Below are 19,350 nucleotides of genomic sequence, written 5' to 3'. Positions count from 1 at the left end.
GAGGAGGAGCCTCGACCTTGATCCTCTCCAATCCAACCCACCTCTTAGTAGTCCCACTATGGAACCAATCTAATATGTACGCAAGGATTGCCTCTCTGTGATATGAGGTAACATCTGGGACACCCGCTCCACCCCTATCCTTAGGTCTCAAGAGGAACTTAATCCCCAATCTAGGTGAAGCCCCTGCCCAAATGAAATCAAGAAACAAAGAGCGCATGGTTTTGAAGAACACACGCGGTAGTGGGATGGGGATGGTCCTAAGAAGGTACAAAATCCTAGGGAGTACATTCATTTTCAACGCGTGTATCCTTCCAAACCACGACAGTGGTAAGTGCTTCCAGGCGGAGAGATCCTTCCTAATCTCTGACAGTAGTATAGAAAAATTCAGCTGATACAGGTTCTCTAAACGGGCTGGGACAGACACCCACAGATATGAAATGTAATCCGTCCTCTATTGGAATGGAAAAGCCTGTCTCAAGGATTGCACAGTGGTGTGCGGAACCATGACATTCAGAATCTCGGATTTATGGAAGTTCACTTTGAAGTTACTTAAGTCTCCAAATAAAGAAAACTCGTAATATTCGGTAAACTAACCACCGGGTCGGAGCAATATATCAATAGATCATCTGCGTAAATGGCAATTTTAGACTCTAGTAAATGGCCTCTTATGGACGCATTAGCCCTAAGTGCCCTTGCAAGAAACTCCATGACCAGAATATATAATAATGATCTGCTGCGAATGAGCCGACAGTACCTTATGCTGGTCCTCCAGCTGGTCGTGGAAGGCCTCTTGCGCCTTCTCTGAGGCCTCCACCTGGTGCCCAAGTGCTTAATTTCCCCCTTGAGGGTCTCCATCTCGGATCGGTAAGTCTGCTCCAACCTCTGCACCGATTGCGCCAGGTCATCCTTAGTAGGCAGCGCTTGCAAATAAGTACGGATATCTCAGTCTCCATCCGCAACACTGGATGCCGGACTCCTGGGCTCCCTATCAGAAGAAGGTGGGCTTGTGTTTCCGACTGCCGCGGGTAGATTTCTCCCGGTAGCCATCTTGGGCGTCTCTGTAGGCCCCGTAATGCTTGACTGCGAGCCAAAAAACGTCTGTATTCCGGAACTCTCCGACTGCTGTGCGGGCTCCTGCAGCCCCTTAGCAGTTTTGCGACCCATCAAGAACCATGAAAAGGCAGGTAGACTTGTTAGAATAGCCAATAATGTGGAGATGGCGGGAGAGCTTCACTTCCCTGCGTCCTACTCCGCCATGAGCAAGCCACGCCCCCCCCCCACTGTATTTTGTATCCGTGTCTGATCTGCGTTTCTTGCGGATTGCACTCAAACCCATTCATTTTTATGTACAGCACTGGGTTTATATTGTGCTCCCAGATCCATGTGTACAATCCAGCCATTTCTAGTGATGGGAGTGAGAAAAATGTAGAGTGCACATGGAAGGTAAACGTATTTAGTAGACCACAATATGTATATGGTTGTGTGCATAAGGTCTTAAGGCTCATGTACACAACTGTATGTATTTTGCGGTCCACAAAAAATGGATCCGCAAATAATCCATATGATGTTTGTGTGTATTCCGTATTTAGCAGAACGGAACAGCTGGCCCGTAATAGAACAGTACTATCCTTTCCCGTAATGTGGACAATAGTAGGACATGTTCTACTTGTTTGCGGAACAGACATGCGGACATACAGAAATGGAACGCCCACAGAGTAACTTCCATTTTTGTTGCGGACCCCTTGAATGGTTCCGCATACGGTCCGCAAAAAAAAAAAAACAGACAAAGAAAATATGTTCGTGTGCGTGAGCCCTTACGCTGGGTTCACACCTAGGCCTTTCTCAAACGCGCGTTTCTATGCGCGTTTTTGTCGCGCGTTTTTTTTAAGTGAACGCGCGAGTCTATGGCCCAAACGCGCGTCAAACGCGCCAAAAAAAGCTCCTGTACTTGTTTGAGCGTCGGGCGTTTTACAGCGCGATCGTACGCGCTGTAAAACGCCCAGGTGTGAACCCTTCCCATAGGGAATCATTGGTTCTTGCCTGTTGTGCGTTTTACAGCGCGTAGGAACGCGCTGTAAAACGCTCAGGTGTGAACCCAGCGTTAGGCCAAGTTCACATCACCACTAGATATTTTAGAAATAACGGAAGGGCCATATAGGGCACATAACTTTCCCAAACAAAGCTTAAGGGCTCCTTCACACGAGCGTGTCCGGATAAGGTCCGATTGCGTTCAGGGTGCATTCAGTGAAACGCGCACTATTTTGCAAGCAAGTTCAGTCGGTTTTGTCTGCGATTGCATTTAGTTTTTTCCGCGCGGGTGCAATGCGCTTTGATGCGATTTTCACACGCGTGATAAAAAACTGAAGGTTTACAAACAACATCTCTTAGCAACCATCAGTGAAAAACGCATCGCACCCGCTTGCGGATGCAATGCGTTTTTCACGCAGCCCCATTCATTTCTATGTAGCCAGGGCTGCGTGAAAAACGCAGAATATAGAACATGCTGCGATTTTCACTCAATGCAGAACTGATGCGTGAAAAACAACGCTCATGTACACAGACCCATTGAAATGAATGGGTCAGGATTCAGTGCGGGTGCTATGCGTTCACGTCACGCATTGCACCTGCACGGAAAACTCGCTCGTGTGAAAGGGGCCTAAAGGCTCATGCACACGGCAATTGCGGTCCCCAATGCAAGGGCACTATCTGTGCGGGTACCGCGACAGATCCAGACCCATTCAACTTAGGCTACTTTCACACCTGCGTTAGGTGCGGATCCGTCTGGTATCTGCACAGACGTATCCGCACCTATAATGCAAACACTTGTATCTGTTCAGAACGGATCCGTTTGCATTATTCTTTTAAAAAAAAGTCTAAGTCAAAACGGATCCGTCCTTTCTTACATAGAAAGTCAATGGGGGACAGATCCGTTTTCAACTGCACCATTTTGTGTCAGTGAAAACGGATCCGTCCCCATTGACTTACATTTTAACTGAGGACGGATTCGTTTGGCTCCGCACCGCCAGGCGGACACCAAAACGCTGCAAGCAGAGTATTGGTGTCTACCTCCAGAGCGGAATGGAGACGGAACGGAGACAAACTGATGCATTCTGAACGGATCCTTATCCATTCAGAATGCATTGGGGCTGAACTGATCCGTTTTGAACCGTTTGTGAGAGCCCTGAAACGGATCTCACAAACCTAGTGCTTCCATGCCTCCATTCCGCACACCTCCGGATTGCGGGCCGCAATACGCGCCACAGCCGGCAACAGCTGTGTACATGAGGCCTAAAATGGAGTACATTCAGTTGTCACTTAGAATCCTGTTTTTTGGTTTCTTACAGGACAAAAAAGTCCCATGTAAATGACTATTTCATCTTGTCTTTTTCACAGAATCTGTGACTGAGGCCCCAACGGAGCCTCCAGCACAGATGTCAATTCACCTAGAGGCCCTGGCCTCATGCATTGTACACAGACCCATTAATTTCTATGGGTCCTCAAAAAACAAACAAGAAAAAAACGGACAGCACACGGATGTCATCCATGTGATGTCCACACCTGTGTGTCCTTCCACAAAAAAATAAAACGTCCTATTTTTGGCGGACCACGGTGCCATTGAAATCAATGTGTCCACAAAATTTTTTTTTTTAAACACGCGGAGGTCACCTGTGTTTTGCAGATCACAAAACGGATACGGTCATGTGATCGAGGCCTAATAAAGTGAAGTCCTCAGACAGGATTTGGGTGCCATGGACTCCCATCCGGACACCATGCCCCTACTTGACATGGTGTTGGCTTTAAACGGTCCACCGCATGAACTGCAGCGCTGCATGGGCGGCAGACACTATACAGTGCCACCAGAAGCAGCATAAACAGTGTGAACATGCCCCAAGCCTGTGAAAAATCCGCATGTAACCTGTGCATTTAGCTTCAGAATCACAGCAAAATGCACCAAGTGGCCGCAGACTGAAACTGCATGTGTGATTCCAGCCACAGGATGTATATTTTTTTTACTACTACATTTGTCAGTAAGCTGTATGTTAACCACTATTGTACAAAAAAAAAACAACAACCAAGAACCAGCACGTTTTTACCGCACACGACCGAAGTTTCCACTACCGCACCTGCCAGTAATCAGCCACTACGAACTGGCGGAGGAGACTAGGAGCGCCGTGTAAGCCCCGCCCCGGGGCGTGGCTATGGAGATTGCTGCAGACGCTCTGGCAGTGGTGCTGCAGTGAGGGCTGATGCCTGCAGTCTTGTCGTGTGAGTATTCAGAAAGGATGGACGGGACCATTGATTGCGGGGCGGGGGGAGGTTGGTATATTGCTCCAGGCATTGATAACATGGAGCAGTGAGGTAGACATTGCCGGAATTTGAGGACTTCCATAAACTTTCTTGTTAACGTGCGTTATATTGTGGCATTCTCATTCTCATTGTATTGCATGAAGTTTTTAGGACCCTTTGTAATTGCTGGTTATTACAGTGCGTCTTATGTCTATGAAATAGATTTATAGCAGGGCTCATAGAGGGACCCCAAGAGCCGTCACCTCCAGAAACGTCTTCACATGCATTGGGTATTTAGGCGGCAAAGTGCCCATATACAACCCCCTCTCCCCCCATCCAGATTGGGCATAGGGGAGTGCAAGGATGTAATTTGCCATAATGGCCCTTCCCCGCTGTCCCAGAAGCGTGCTGAGGGTCCAGACATTTATGGAAAGTGTGTAAAAATAGGTGACTTTTCCTGTGTCCGTGAAAATAAATGGATTAATTTTTTTGAGGCCGGTGGTACTTTGGTGGTAATTATCCTTTTACAGGTGATGAGCTGTTACCACATATTGAGCTATAGACATGGATTGCTTATAATCTTCGTTATTCATTATGGTTTTCCAATTTGTCTGTCAAAAATATTGGCTGTTTATGAATCTGGGATAAATTGTCCAGAAAAATTCTGAATGGCAACCCTGGTGCCAACTGAGGAAGCTTTTGCATCTTCGTAATAGCGCATCACATCGCCTTTTTACAACTTAGTGCAGTGCCCCGTTGTAATGTCTTAGCGAAGCGCGGTTATGTATAGGAACCCATAAACCCTGGATTGTACTGTCCTGATATGACCGTCCCATGGAAGGCTTTCTGTATGAATTGTGGTGGCAGCCCATCAAGGGCAGGGAGTCACCAGAAGGAACTGGTACCGTGACCAGTCCTCCAGACCAGTGGTGATCAGCTGATTGCGATTTAGAAGAGGGAATTGTCCGAGATTAATCTCATAAGGGTCACTATACATATTTGATTCTGCTGGGTTTTGTGTGTGTGTGTGTGTGTGTGTGTGTTTTTTTACCACCAAATGCCACAATAGTAGCCAGTTTTAGTTTTGGTTTTTTGGGCGGTTTTTGCACCCAGTGGAGGTCATTTATCAAAGACTGGCTTTTTACACTGGTATTTGATAGCCCCTGCTCAGCCGGTGGAAGCACCGGATTTATGGTACATTCACACGAACATAAGCCGCTGTGCTGTGGTCCACAATGCACAGGCGCCGGCCGTGCGTATCCCATATTGTGGTGCAGAATGGCTCAGCGATCCTCACTGTAGGCAGAAGGTAGGACATGTCCTAAACTTTTGCAGTGCGGAGCCACAGACCAAAAATCCCACAGAAGCTCTTCCGTGGGCTTCTGACCCGTGCCTCAGCACTGCGCGGTATCTTGAGGATTACAGACCCTTTCAAGTCAGTGTGTCAGCATTCGTGATTATGGTATTCACACAGCCGGTGCCCTTATATTGCTTGCAGTCCGCGATAGGGGCCACGGATAGCCTACAGTCATGTGAATGGTTCCTTATGATGATGCACAAGCCTCCCTGTAAGGCCTCGTTCACACTTCAGTGTTTGGTCAGTGATTTCCATCAGTGATTTGTGAGCCAAAACCAGAAGTGGAGCCTCCATAGACATTAGGTAGAAGGGAAAGATATGCTCCTGTTCTATGTTTAGAGCTGCACCTGGTTTTGGCTCACAAATCACTGATGGAAATCACTGACCAAACACTGAAGTGTGAACTAGGCCTAAATCAGGCACCCCTCCGGCAGTCTATGTACCTAAAGTGAAAACTACTATAGCCCCTCACAGGTGTAGTTTTTACTCTTTTATGTATGTTTCCGGGTGTAAATGTTAAGCCCCTTGCAGACAAGCGAGTATTCTGCGCAGGTGTAATGCGAACGCATTGCGCCCGCACTGAATCTGGACCCATTCATTTCAATGGGTCTGTGTACATGTGTTGTTCTTCGTGCATCATTTGTGCTTTGCGTGAAAATCGCAGCATGTTCTATATTCTGCGTTTTTTTTCATAGAAGTAAATGGGGCTGCGTGAAAATCGCATCGCATCTGCAAGCAAGTGTGGATGCGATGCATTTTTCACGGATGGTTGCTAAGAGATGTTTGTATACCTTCAATTTTTTTAATCACGCGTGTGCAAAACGCATTAAATCGCATTGCACCCGCGGGATAAAAACTAAACGCAATTGCATACAAAACTGAATGAACTTACTTGCGAAATCACACATTTTTCACTGAACGCATTCACAATGCATCCGGACCTAATCTGCTCATGCTAGTCTGCAAGGGGCCTTAAATGGCCGGGGCAGAATAAAAACGCACGTGCGGCCAAATGTGGTCGCATGGCTGTTGCCGCCAAATGGGGTCTTGCGACTTCTGTATGCTAAAACCTGGTGTAGGTTTCTTAATAAATGACCCCCAGTGTGTCTTACCACTAGAGTTTTCTTCATGGTGTTTTTTCTAAAGAGAAGATGTGAAAATGCTTAAAAAAAACAAACACCATGCTGCTTTTCTGAAAAAAAAAAAAAAAGCAAGAAATTCAAATAAAGGCACCTAAGAACAAAAACACCAAAAGAAAAAAATAACAAAAAAAAACCTACTGGTGTGTCCTGCGTTTCATATTCCCCATAGACCTTCATCTGTAGCTGGTATTTTAACTAGGGATCGACCGATATTGATTATTTTATTTTTTTTAGGGCTTGATTCCGATAAGTTATACCGATATTCTGTGAACTTTCATTCTAGAAAAAAAATAAAAAATTCCTGCACAAATCTGCTGAAAGTTAATGTTTATTGTTTACGTGTATTTATTTATTGTAATCTTTATTTTTCATTTAGGCCCCTTTCACATGGGTGAGTATTCCGCGCGGGTGCAATGTGTGAGTTGAACGCATTGCACCCGCACTGAATCAGGACCCATTCATTTCTATGGGGCTGTTCAGATGAGCGGTGATTTTCACGCATCACTTGTGCGTTGCCTGAAAATCGCAGCATGCTCTATTTTGTGCGTTTTTCACGTAACGCAGGCCCCATAGAAAAGAATGGGGTTGCGTGAAAATCGCAAGCATCCGCAAGCAAGTGAGGATGCGGTGCAATTTTCACGCACGGTTGCTAGGAGACGATCGGGATGGGGACCCGATCTTTATTACTTTCCCTTATAACATGGTTGTAAGGGAAAATAATAGCATTCTGAATACATTCTGCATAGTAAAATAGCTCTGGAGGGGTTAAAAAAAATCCATTTGATCGCGCAGCCGGCATCTCCTTCTGTCTTCATCTTAGCTGTGTGCAGGAACAGGACCTGTGGTGACGTCACTACGGCAATCACATGATCTTTTACCATGGTGATGGATCATGTGATGACCGGAGTGACGTCACCACAGGTCCTGTTCCTGCACACAGATAAGATGAAGCCGGGCTGCGCGAACAAGTGAAAATTATTTTTTTTACTCCTCCAGCGCTATTGTACTATGCATTCTGTATTCAGAATGCTATTATTTTCCCTTATAACCATGTTTTAAGGGAAACTAATACAGTCTACAGAACACCGATCCCAAGCCCGAACTTCTGTGAAGAAGTTCGGGTACCAAACATGCGTGATTTTTTTTCTCACGCATTACAATGTTTTGCACTCGCGCGGGAAAATCACGCGTGTTCCCGCAACGCCCCCACACATTTTCCCGCAACGCCCGTGTGAAAGAGGCCTAAGACATTCAAAGGGGTTTTCACCGAATCACATTTGGCCTTTCAGTCAAATGTGTAATAATTATGTCATGAGATGGTAATGGATTCCAGGCAATCTAACAATTTCCCTAAATACTTATTTACTCGCAGTCACCTAAAATGTTAAGCCATCAGATTGTTTGTTTGAAACTGGAGGATACATTCACACATGGCAGAGAGATCTGTACCTGTTCTGTGTTTTTGACCCGCTCACAGTAAGGGCTCATTCACACGAACGTATGGTCACCATGGCCTTGTTGCGGACTGCAAATAGCGATACACAATTTTACGAGCACTGGCCGTGTGAACTCCGTGCTGCAGGTGCAGACCCATTGAATGGGTCAGCGATCTGCGAGGTTTGGCAAAAGATAGGACGTGACTCTTTTGCAGTGTGGAGGCATGGACCCGAAAGACCACGGAACGGCTACGAGTGTTTCTGTGGGCTTCCGATACGTGCATCCGCTCTGCAAAAGATCTGTTTCCGAATCCTGTAGACCACTGCTGTGTGCATCTCACCACAAGGACCTCTCTGCACCTCAAGTACCTTAGTAAGGGTCCATTCACACGTCCGCAAAATGGATCCGCATCCGTTCCGCAATTTTGCGGAACGGGTGCAGACCCATTCATTTTCAATGGGGCCGGAATGTGCTGTCCGCATCCACATTTGCGGATCCGCACTTCCGCATCCGTGCTTCCGTTTCCGCCAAAAAATAGAACATGTCCTATTCTTGTCCACAATTGCGGACAAGAACAGGCATATTCTATTAGTGCCGACAATGTGCGGTCCGCAAAATGCGGAACCCACATTGGCGCTTTCAGTGTTTTGCGGATTCGTGGCTCCGTGTATCCGCAAAACACATTGCGGACGTGTGAATGGAGCCTAAGTATAAGAACACGCTTCACACCTTGTGGATGTCATAGGCATAACCCCTTTGCTGGCCTCTGGCTTGGCGATGCAGCAGTGTATATGGCAATTAACCGCAGCATATACAGTGCGTGCCACATATACTAAAATGTAATTTGCCTTGCAGATACAGAATCTATAGCGCTCTTTGAGATCCCGCCTGAGATTATATGGATACTAGTACAATATGGGTGGTATTGTCACTATAACAGGGTCAAGGGGAACCCATAGAAATATTTATTTTCCAGTTCTGCACAGTTTACCTTTTCTTGTACGAGTGACTAAGGCTACTTTCACACTAGCGTTAATATTCTCCGGTATTAAGATCCGTCATAGGGTCTCAATACCGGGAAAAAAAAACGCTTGTCAATGGGGACAAACGTAACTGAACAGAACAGAATGCTCCAAAATGCATTCCGTTCCATTTCCATACCGGAGAGCAAACCGCAGCATGCTGTGGTTTGCTTTCCATCATGGGATGCGGAGCAAGACGGATCCGTCATGACCCACAATGCAAGTCAATGGGGATCCGTTTTCTCTGACACAATAGAAAACTGATCTGCCCCCCCCCCCATTGACTTTCAATGGAGTTTATGACGGATGCGTCTTGGCTATGTTAAAGATAATACAACCGGATCCGTTTATAATGGATGCAGATGGTTGTATTATCAGTAATGGAAGCGTTTTTGCTGAACCCTGCCGTATCCAGCAAAAACTCTAGTGTGAAAGTAGCCTAAGGGCTCATGCACACAACCGTTGTAGTTTTGCGGTCCGTTTTTAACGTTTTCTGTATCTGATTTATTTTATTTTTTTTCTGTTTCGTGGCCGCATCCGTTCCATTATGCCACAAAACATATCTGTATGGTTTCCGTATGTGATTCGTTTTTTGCGGAACGGAAACAGGAAGTTTATCATTACTGTAATGTATGCAAACAGCAAATACATGGGCAAAGTGGGCATGGATCTGCAAAATACAGACATACGGATGTGTTCTGTATGCATTCCCTATTTTTTGCGGACCCATTGACTTGAATAGAGCCACGGAACGTGATTTGTGGACAAAAATAGGACATGCACTGCTTTTTTGCAGAACTGCCAAGCGGACATATGGTAACGGAATGCAAACTGAGTCATTTCCATTGTTTTTGCGGACAAAAAAAAATAACTGACGGAAAGAAAATACGTTCGTGTGCATGAGCCCTAAGAGTCCTATATTTCAGGATTTTTAAGAAAGGTTCTCCTTCTATCTCGTGATTGGCACTTAAGTGTACACAAAATGGTAATACGCCATGTAAATAACGCCTAGGATTGAATACATTTTTAGTCGTCCTGTGCATCTGTAAAAGAAAATGAATGCTTGCTCCAGTTCTTCTGTTGAAACCATAAGACAGGCCGACTGATTGCCATACATATAATGACATACTTGTGGTCTGAACGTTTGGTTTCTGTGCTTTGTATAAAGTTGATGTTGCAAAAGCAAGTGAGATGTCAAAACGTATTTCCTCTTTTATATTTATAGATGTGTTGACTTTACAAGGAAGCTTTTCTTCTGTCTTTTAGACTGGCTTCGCTATTCTGGGGAATAAATAAAGTTAAAGGGGTATTCCGGTTGTTTCAAGTTATCCCCTAGCCTTTTACTCGGCTATCTTCGGAATTCCCATAGGATAGACTGGAGTGGCCACGATCATGTGTGACCAGCTACTCCATTTGTTTCAGGGGGGCTGCAGGGGGTACAGAGTAATGTTATGCAGGAGGTGCGGGCTGTCAGGCCCTGTCAATCAGCTAGTGATGGCCAATCCTGAGGATAATCCATCACTTAAATTCTGGACATCCTCTAATGCACTAAAAGTCCCAGTTTGGGAGCACAAACCTTTTATCCTTGAAAGTATGTGGAGTACACCTCAGATGCTACCGCATCTATCATAGAGAAGAATATCTCAAGGGCCACAGTATGGATAGCTATACTGCATTTTAAAGTAATAACTGTGACCTAATAGCTAGGGCTAGAGCCTGGGGACATCCAGGGCTTTATTTAATGTGTACCTGGGTGGGGACATGTATATTGATTGAATGCTTCTGACAGATACTATACAGTATAATTTAAAGAGGTTGTCTGAGATGTTTTTTTTTTTTATTAGTAATGACATTGTTATAATAAAAAAAAAACCTGTTCTTGCCATCCTGAACCCCATATTGTTCCAGCGCTGCTCCTCCTCTCCTTTCCACTGCTGCAACCATAATGTAAAGTTTTTACTGCAGCAGTGACTTGCCTATGTACAGCACATGACTGCTGCAGGCAATCACTGGCCTCAACAGTATACAGCTTAAGATCACGGAGGCCAGTGATTGGCTGCAGCAGATATCAGTCATGTGTGGTATCATTAGAGAGGCGCAGCCTGCTGAGAATCTCTGGAGGCAGGCCTGGGGCCTTCACTGGCATCTGCACTCCTCGGTCTTAAAAATCTTAAAATTTTTAAGACCATTTCCAAAACCCACTTTTTCAGGACCAGTTCAGGTCTGAAATCACTTTATGGGGTTTACATAATAGAAACCACACATAAATGGCCCCTTTTAGAAACACCACCCCTCAAGGTATTCAAAACTGATTTTACAAACTTTGTTAACCCTTTAGGTGTTCCATAAGAATTAATGGAAAATGGAGATGAAACTTCTGAATTTTACATTTTTGGCAGATTTTCCATTTGAATCCATTTTTTTCCCCGCTAACAAAGCAAGGGTTAACAGCCAAAACAAACTCAATATTTATTACCCTGATTCTGTAGCTTACAGAAACACCCCATTTGTGATCGTGTACTGCTGTATGGGCACACGGCAGGGCGTAGAAGGAAAGGAGCACCATGTGGTTTTTGGAGGGCAGATTCACTTGAATAATTTTAAGTTGCCATGTCACATTTGAAGCCCCCCTGATGCACCCCTAGAGTAGAAACTCCAAAAAAGTGACCCCATTTTGGAAACTACAGGATAAGGTGGCAGTTTTTTTGGTACTATTTTAGGGTAAATATGATTTTTGTTTGCTCTATATTACACTTTTTGTGAGGTAAGGTAACAAAAAATTGCTGTTTTAACAACGTTTTAATTTTTGTTTTTTTACAATGTTCATCTGACAGGTTAGATCATGTGCTATTTATAGAGCAGGTTGTTACGGATATGACAATACCAAATATAACTACGGTACTATTTTTGGTTGTTTGTTTCAGTTTTACATAATAAAGCATTTTTGAAAAAAAATATTTTTTAATGTCTCCATATTGTAATAGCCATATATATATTTTTTTTTTTTTTTTTAGGTGACGGTCTTATATAGGGTCTCTTTTTTTCGGTATTTTTTAGGGTGCATATGACTTTTTGATAGCTTGGTATTACACTTTTTGTGATGTAAGGTGATATAATAGCTTTTTTGATTTATTTATTTATTTATTTTTTACGGTGTTCACCTGAGGGGTTAGATTATGTGATATTTTTATATAGCAGGTTGTTACAGAAGCGGGAATACCTAATATGTATACTTTTTTATTTTATTTATTTAAGTTTTGCACAATAAAAGCATTTTCAAAACAAAACAAATCATGTTTTAGTGTCTCCATACAGAGAGCCATAGTGTTTCTTTTTTTTTTTTTTGGCCGATTTGTTTTATGTAGGGGCTGATTTATTTTTGCGGGATGAGGTGACGGTTTGATTGGTACTATTTTGGGGGGCATACGCCTTTTTGATTGCTTACTTTTTGTGATGTAAGGTGACAAAAAATGGTTGTTTTATCACAGTTTTTATTTTATTTTTATAATTTTCTATTTCATAAAGCTGGTCGTTACAGACGCAGCAATACCCAATATGTCTGTTTTTTCATTTTATGTGGTTTATTTTGGGAAAGGGGCTTTTTTTTTTTTCTTTTTTTTTTACTTGAAACTTTATTTTTATTATGAAAAACCAGTTTTTTTTATTTTTTTACTTTTTATTTTTGTCCCACTCTGGGACATCAACTTCTAGGGTCTGTATTATAATGCATTGGCTGTCAGCTTTTATGCTGACATCCTGCCTGTGAGACCCATCGGGCTTGCCTTCTATGCCATCGGTCCTCGCCACTGCAGTGTGGAGCCCTCATGGAGATGCGGAGGGCAAGCATACCCTTCGCAAACCCTCTGCCTGCCGCGGTCAGCTTTGACCGTGGCATACAAGGGGGTTAATACCCGGCATTGGGGTCTTCAGGAGCCCGGCTGTCAGTGACTGCTGGGTCCGTGCCGCTGATCAGGCGGGCGCTGACGCTGCACTCGCCCGATCAGTCCGCCGTACATGTACGGTCTGGGTCCTTAACGGGTTAATTGAATAGGAAGGAGCCGTCCCATTGAAGTGAATGGAAGCGCCGGAGTTGTAATTAAACCTGATGAACACTGCAATGTCAACGGTGAGCAGTCAGGCCCCTGCCCATCTGAAATTGATGATCTAATCTATCCTTAGGATAGGTCATCAATATAGCATAAGCGGAGAACCCCTTTAAGCACTTTATGCATGACACAGTGAGTGCAAATATACAGTATTTCTTGTTCAGTTTCAGCATTCATTAAAAAGGGACGCTAAACCTAGTAAAGTAATAAATGAGGTATTAAGATTTTAACAATTTTCTAGTAGACTTTTGTGGATGATCCATCCATACAGACCAACCTCAAAAGCTAGACGCCATTGGCAAATTTCCGAGGTATCCTGGCTCCTGGGATTTATCCATACGGATGTGAAAATAAGAAAAAAATAGCTGAAATAAAATGTTCACTTCCTGTATAAGAACGGATGGTAGTGCTTTGTATGCCACATGCATGATCCAGATACTGTTTACTGTATGTATTTTTCAATAAAAAACTAAACTTAATCACTTTTATTACTGCCAAGTTGGATGTGCAGGGTGTGGAGAGGATGATTAGATCTATCATGAAAAAGTCCAGAGAAATGTCTGTTTGTAGATCAAAACTTTTATCTAAGCAATCCTCAATCCCAAACTCTTCCAGGAAAAATGTTCACACCTATTTGTAAAATACATGATCAGCTTTATACCTGTTAGGGCTCATGCACACAAAGGTGTTCCCAGGGACGCTTTGGTCATAGACCCTAAAAGGAAATTTCCCAGTGGGCTGATGCCTAGGAGGGCCACCCAAGCCCTCCTCATTGCCGCCAGCTGGGTACATAATGATCCGATTCTCGTTTGCACAGCTGGCCAGCAGCTGCAGGTGCCCTCCTGAATTCAACTGTATTGACATCCACAGGACAGTGATACAGTTGAATACTTTGGCACGGGTGGCAGTATTTTGTGCTGCACTTTGGTATTTGGTTCAGCTGGGGCGGTGGTATTGCTGGCCCTGCCTACTTCTGTTGTCCTTGCCTAATTATTTTTCTCCGCCTTCTGTCAATTTGGGCCTGCCTGCAACAAAGGGACACTTTTACCATTTTTTTTCTAGGGCTACTTTTAGTTCCCAGTCCGCCCCTGCATGTGCCGGCCAGGCTAGTATTGCTACCTGCAAACAGCGGGTCTACAATAAACGGGCATCGGCCGTTTGTGCACCACATCACGGATGCGGACCCATTCACTTGAAAGGGTAAGCAATATGGAAGGTGCAGTGAGGAATGGAGGTACGGAAACACTATAGAGTGCTTCCATAGGTTTTCTGTCCGTGCCTCGCACTGCAAGAAAATAGAACTCGTTCTAATTTTGTGCGGACGGATTACGGACCCATTAAAGTTGAATGGGTTTGCGCCAGCCACACGGACAGTGCCCATGTGGCTGGGTCAGACGGATGCAGACAGTGCCCATGCATTGGGGACCTCAATTTTCAGTACCCAATGCACGGAACAGGTGGCACACCTGGTTCATGTGCTTGAGCTGATTTATATCGGTTATGCTGATAAGGGTCCATTCACACGTCCGTTGTTCTGGGTCTGCGTCCATTCCGCAATTTTGCAGAACGTGTACGGACCCGTTAATTTCAACGATTCAAAAAAGATAGAGCATGTCCTATCATAGGGTCGGCCATGTGGTCCGCAAAACACTTACAGACGTGTGAATGGAACCTAAGTTAAAAACTGGGAAAATGAAAAAAAAAAAAAAAAAAGTACTATGCTCTTATTACTAAGTTGTTGTTGTTGTTATTATTATTATTTTGGTTTTTATTACACTACAGGTCCAAACTTTTTTTTTTTTTCTTTTCTAAGCTGACATCTAGCCTTTGTGTTTGTCATGTTTAAGGCTACATGCACATGACCGTATGTGTTTTGCGGTCCGCAAATTGCGTATGACATCCGGTGTGCTGTCCTCGTTTTCTGCGGACCCATTGAAATGAAAAGGTCTGTATCCTATCTGCAAAACAAAAAAGGAAAGGACACGGAAACATACAACGTTTGTGTGCATGTAGAGTAAAGGGTAACTGTCATGTTTTCATCAAAAAATCTATTTTAGCATATGTTACTGCTTCAGCAGCATTATGCATAAAGCAATCTTTAGTGTCTTCACATACCACTGTTTTCCTTGATATATATTTTTTTTTCCTCTTAGTTTCGGGTGTTTAAACATGTACAATATGATGACCTTATCAAGATGGCTCCTCTGCCAGTTCTCTGAGGCCAAAACTGCTTTCCCTCACTTCCCATACACACTTGCTGTAGCCAGCAGCTCCCTGCCAGCCAATCAGATTGGATTACTGAGAGACACACCTCCTCACTCTGAAGCCTAATGCAGGCATGCAGTGTTAAGGACCACCCCTCTGTCTTAGGCCTCTTTCACACGACCGTGTGGCTTTTTCAGTGTTTGCGGTCTGTTTTTCATGGATCCGTTGTTCCGTGTTTTTTTTTTTTATTTCTGTTCCGTTGTGTTTGTTTCTGTTCCGTTTTTCCATTCAGCATATACAGTAGTTACATAGGAAAAATTGGGCATGGCATAAAATTTTCAATAGATGGTTCCGCAAGAACGGGTACGGAAGACATACGGATGCATTTCCGTATGTGTTCAGTTTATTTTTTGCAGACCCATTGACTTGAATGGAGCCACAGAACGTGATTTGCGGGCAATAATAGGACATGTTCTATCTTTCAACGGAACGGAAGATCCACAATACATGGGCACCGTTCCGTGTGCATTGAATGGGTCCTCAAATCCGGAGGTACAGAACGGAACCCTACGGAAGCACTACGGAGTGCTTCCATAGGGTTTCGTCCTGTACTTCCGTTCCACAAAAAGATAGTGAATGGGTCCGCGATCCGCTGCGGCTGCCCCACGGTGGGTGTTCGTGCACGGCCATGGAGTGCACATGTTTGTGTGCAAGAGGCCTCATGTTTATACTAGAAGACAGACAAGCCCTAGTAACGGTCTTTTAAGGGAGCAGTGAAAAGGGACAGGGGACATTAATAAAAGCTGTTATAAGGTAATTGCAGATCTTTTGACAATCATTGACAGACTAAGGGTTCATTCACACAAACGTGTGCTGCTCGTTGCCGTATTGCGGCCCGCATTTTCAGATCCGCAATACACGGGCACCGTTCCGTGTGCATTCCGCATCATGGAGGCAGACCCATTCACTTCAATAGGTCCACAAATCCGGAGATGTGTAACGGAAGCATGGAACGAAAGCACTACGGAGTGCTTACTGGGGTTCCGTTCTGTGCCTCTGCACTGCAAAAAGATAGAACATGCTCTATCCTTTTGCGGAACGGACGGATCGCGGACCTATTCATGTGAATGGGTCCGCGATCCCCATGCGGCTGGGCCACGGTCGGTGCCCGTGCATTGCGAACCGCAATTTGCAGTTTACAGCACGGGCTTCACACGGTCGTGTGAACAAGCCCTAACTCAGGTATACATGCCTAGCTCTAATAAACTATCAAATAAAAAAATATATATATGACCGTTACCCTTTTAAAGGCTGACAAGAATGTTCTTTGATTTACTTTCCGGGGTGTTTCTTCCGGATAGGTTTGTGGTGGTAGCATCAGACGCTGGCAGGAAGAAAAGCTATTTTTTTCAAGCAAACGGCTTCCATTAACCCCTTTTAAGAATGACTGAGCTTCTGTTCTGCTTCAGTTGCTGCATTGGAGAGCAGCCACAGCCGGTATGTTTCAAACTTTACTTTTCTTCTAGTGTATTGTAGGATCAGAACAATGAACAGTTTCTGAAGAATTTTAGGTTAACTGCTAAAAATATAGTAAGCCTTGGGGTACTGCTTCTGATGTCCTTCGTCTGTCCCTGTGCTCTCATCTGTATTAACCTTATTGGGAACTTTGATGTAAATATACATGCGATGTGCCGAGAACAGTTGATCTTTAGCCCTGGGACTAATCTGCTTCCTCTTGCTGTTCATATAGGCCAATTTCCTTAATGAGTATCATAAAACGGAAATGGGTGGAGTTGTACTAAATTGCACCACTTTGGTCCAATCCATAACTTAAAGAATTTACTTTAATGAATTTAATTATTGGAGAAAAGAGGGCATTCACGTTGTTGCACAGGTACAGTCGGATGGAGGGATGAAAAGTTTTGAACAGCTCCAGACAGACTGGCAGTTTCACCACACTTATGCGGCACAAAGTAAATTAACTACCGGTAGTTTGCAGGTTAAAGGGGTATTCCCATCGCAACGATCACGGTTTAATCTGTTAATGATGTGCCAGTGATCATTTTTGTAAATATATTGTATTGGCAAATTCCCACCCTTTTTGATAAAATTATTTCCCTCCTACCTCATTGTTGTGATATGGCCACCGCTCGCCTCCCGAATTCATGGGCCGCGCTTGCGCAGAAGACACTTTATTTTCACCCAGCCAGCTGCTCATTGCAGTCCTGAACGCGCATGCACAAGGCTTATTTCTTCAGTGCTGTGCCTCGCATGCCCTGTATGCAGTGCGGCTCTGTATGAGACACGGCACTAAAGAAATAAGCTTTGCACATGCGCGGCAGGGTGAGCTCTCAGGACTGCAATGAGCGGCCGGCTGGGTGAAAAAAAAAAAAGTCTTCTGCGCAAGCGTGGCCCAGGGGTTCAGGAGAGAAGCGGTGGCCATAGAAGACACATGAACGAGCACGCAAGGAGTGTGATGTCAGAAACAGGCGTCGCGGGGCTTCAGTTAAACTGCCTCAGCCCGCCCAGCCTTAGAGGCATGAATCCAGGGAGTGAACAGCAGAGCTGGCTGCAGGTGAGGATGAATTAGCAAGATGGGAACACCCCTTTAAGGGTACGGCGACACTGGTCGCACGACATCTGTCACGGCCAGGGTAGCAGTAATCTCATAGGCTCGACAAATCCAGCCATGGGCCATATGAAATTCTCATTCATTTCCATGGGATCACTGCTTCTCTGCCATCCTGGCCATGACACCCATGATGTGCGACCAGTGCTGTCGTGTAGCGACCTGTTGCTTAAACAATATATATATTTTTTTTTTTGTTAGACGGGTTTTATAATTTCTGGTGTTATTTTTAAATTCTTATGTCAATTATCAGAGTTTAAACAAAATATATAAAATTCTGCACTGGCCACTAAGGCTACTTTCACACTAGCGGCACAGACCTCCGGCAGGCTGTTCCATCGGGTGAACAGCCTGCCGGATCCGTCCTGCCGCTAGTGATCGTGTGCCTCCGGACTGCCGCTCCATCCCCATTGACTATAATGGGTGAGGAGTTCCGGCAAGGCACGGCAGCGCGCGGCGAGAGCCTGCCGGAATAAAACTACGACATGTCCGACATTTATTCCGGCAGCCTCTCACCGTGCGCTGCCGTGCCTCCGCTGGAACTCCGCCCCTGCCCCCATTATAGTCAATGGGGCAGAGCGGCAGTCCGGAGGCACACGTTCACTAGCGGCAGGACGGATCCAGACGGCTGTTCACCCGACGGAACAGCCTGCCGGTGGTCCGTACCGCTAGTGTGAAAGTAGCATAAGCCTAATAATAGGTGCCACTTCTTGGTCTGTACAAGTCACTTTACTGCAGTTATCTGCTTATTACAGGCAGGATTAGAATGACAGATATCACTTCTGTGTATAGATAGACAGGATCCACCATTGACAATAGGTGACTGTCAAGACTTATCTACTCCCTCCTGACCTCAGCACAGGTCACAGAGCATGTCTAGAGAACTCTCCCATAGATGTCAATGAGGTCCCCTACTGACCATTGTGTCTGTGACCCAGGTGGATGCTGTAAAGCAATTCTCTAAATGCTGTTAAGAACAGCTCATGGCAGCCCCCATAATCATGTTCAGGAAATAGCATATTTGCAGTCAGAAAATAAGAAAAAATGATGATTGTCGCTATCTGGTTTTAACTGGCAGAAAGCTTTTCGGTGACACATTTCACTTTAAAGTGAACTTTGTATCCTCTCAGCACTACTCATATCTGTCATTTATAAGCATCTGTTG

The 19,350-nt window shown here is 44.6% G+C and overlaps 1 protein-coding gene across 2 annotated transcripts in view; it reads left to right on the top strand.

The window, feature by feature from the left end:
- Window positions 1–4,221: 4,221 nt before the first annotated feature.
- The window catches only part of LOC122929629 (CDC42 small effector protein 2-B), a 67,414-nt gene continuing 52,285 nt past the window's right edge, over window positions 4,222–19,350 (top strand). The window contains exons 1-2 of one of the 2 annotated variants that reach the window (XM_044283264.1): window positions 4,222–4,266; window positions 16,918–17,053. In XM_044283264.1, coding sequence (XP_044139199.1) covers window positions 17,000–17,053 — 54 coding nt within the window. In that variant the 5' untranslated portion in view covers window positions 4,222–4,266; window positions 16,918–16,999. Of the gene's footprint in view, window positions 4,267–4,298; window positions 4,318–16,917; window positions 17,054–19,350 lie in introns of those variants that run through there. The other variant, XM_044283265.1, reaches the window with a different exon arrangement.

Source organism: Bufo gargarizans, chromosome 2 (genome assembly GCF_014858855.1).
Source record: "Bufo gargarizans isolate SCDJY-AF-19 chromosome 2, ASM1485885v1, whole genome shotgun sequence".
Classification (NCBI taxonomy): Eukaryota; Metazoa; Chordata; class Amphibia; order Anura; family Bufonidae; genus Bufo; species Bufo gargarizans.
The sequence above is the reverse complement of the archived record's forward strand: the minus strand, read 5'-3'. Positions and strand labels throughout refer to the sequence as shown.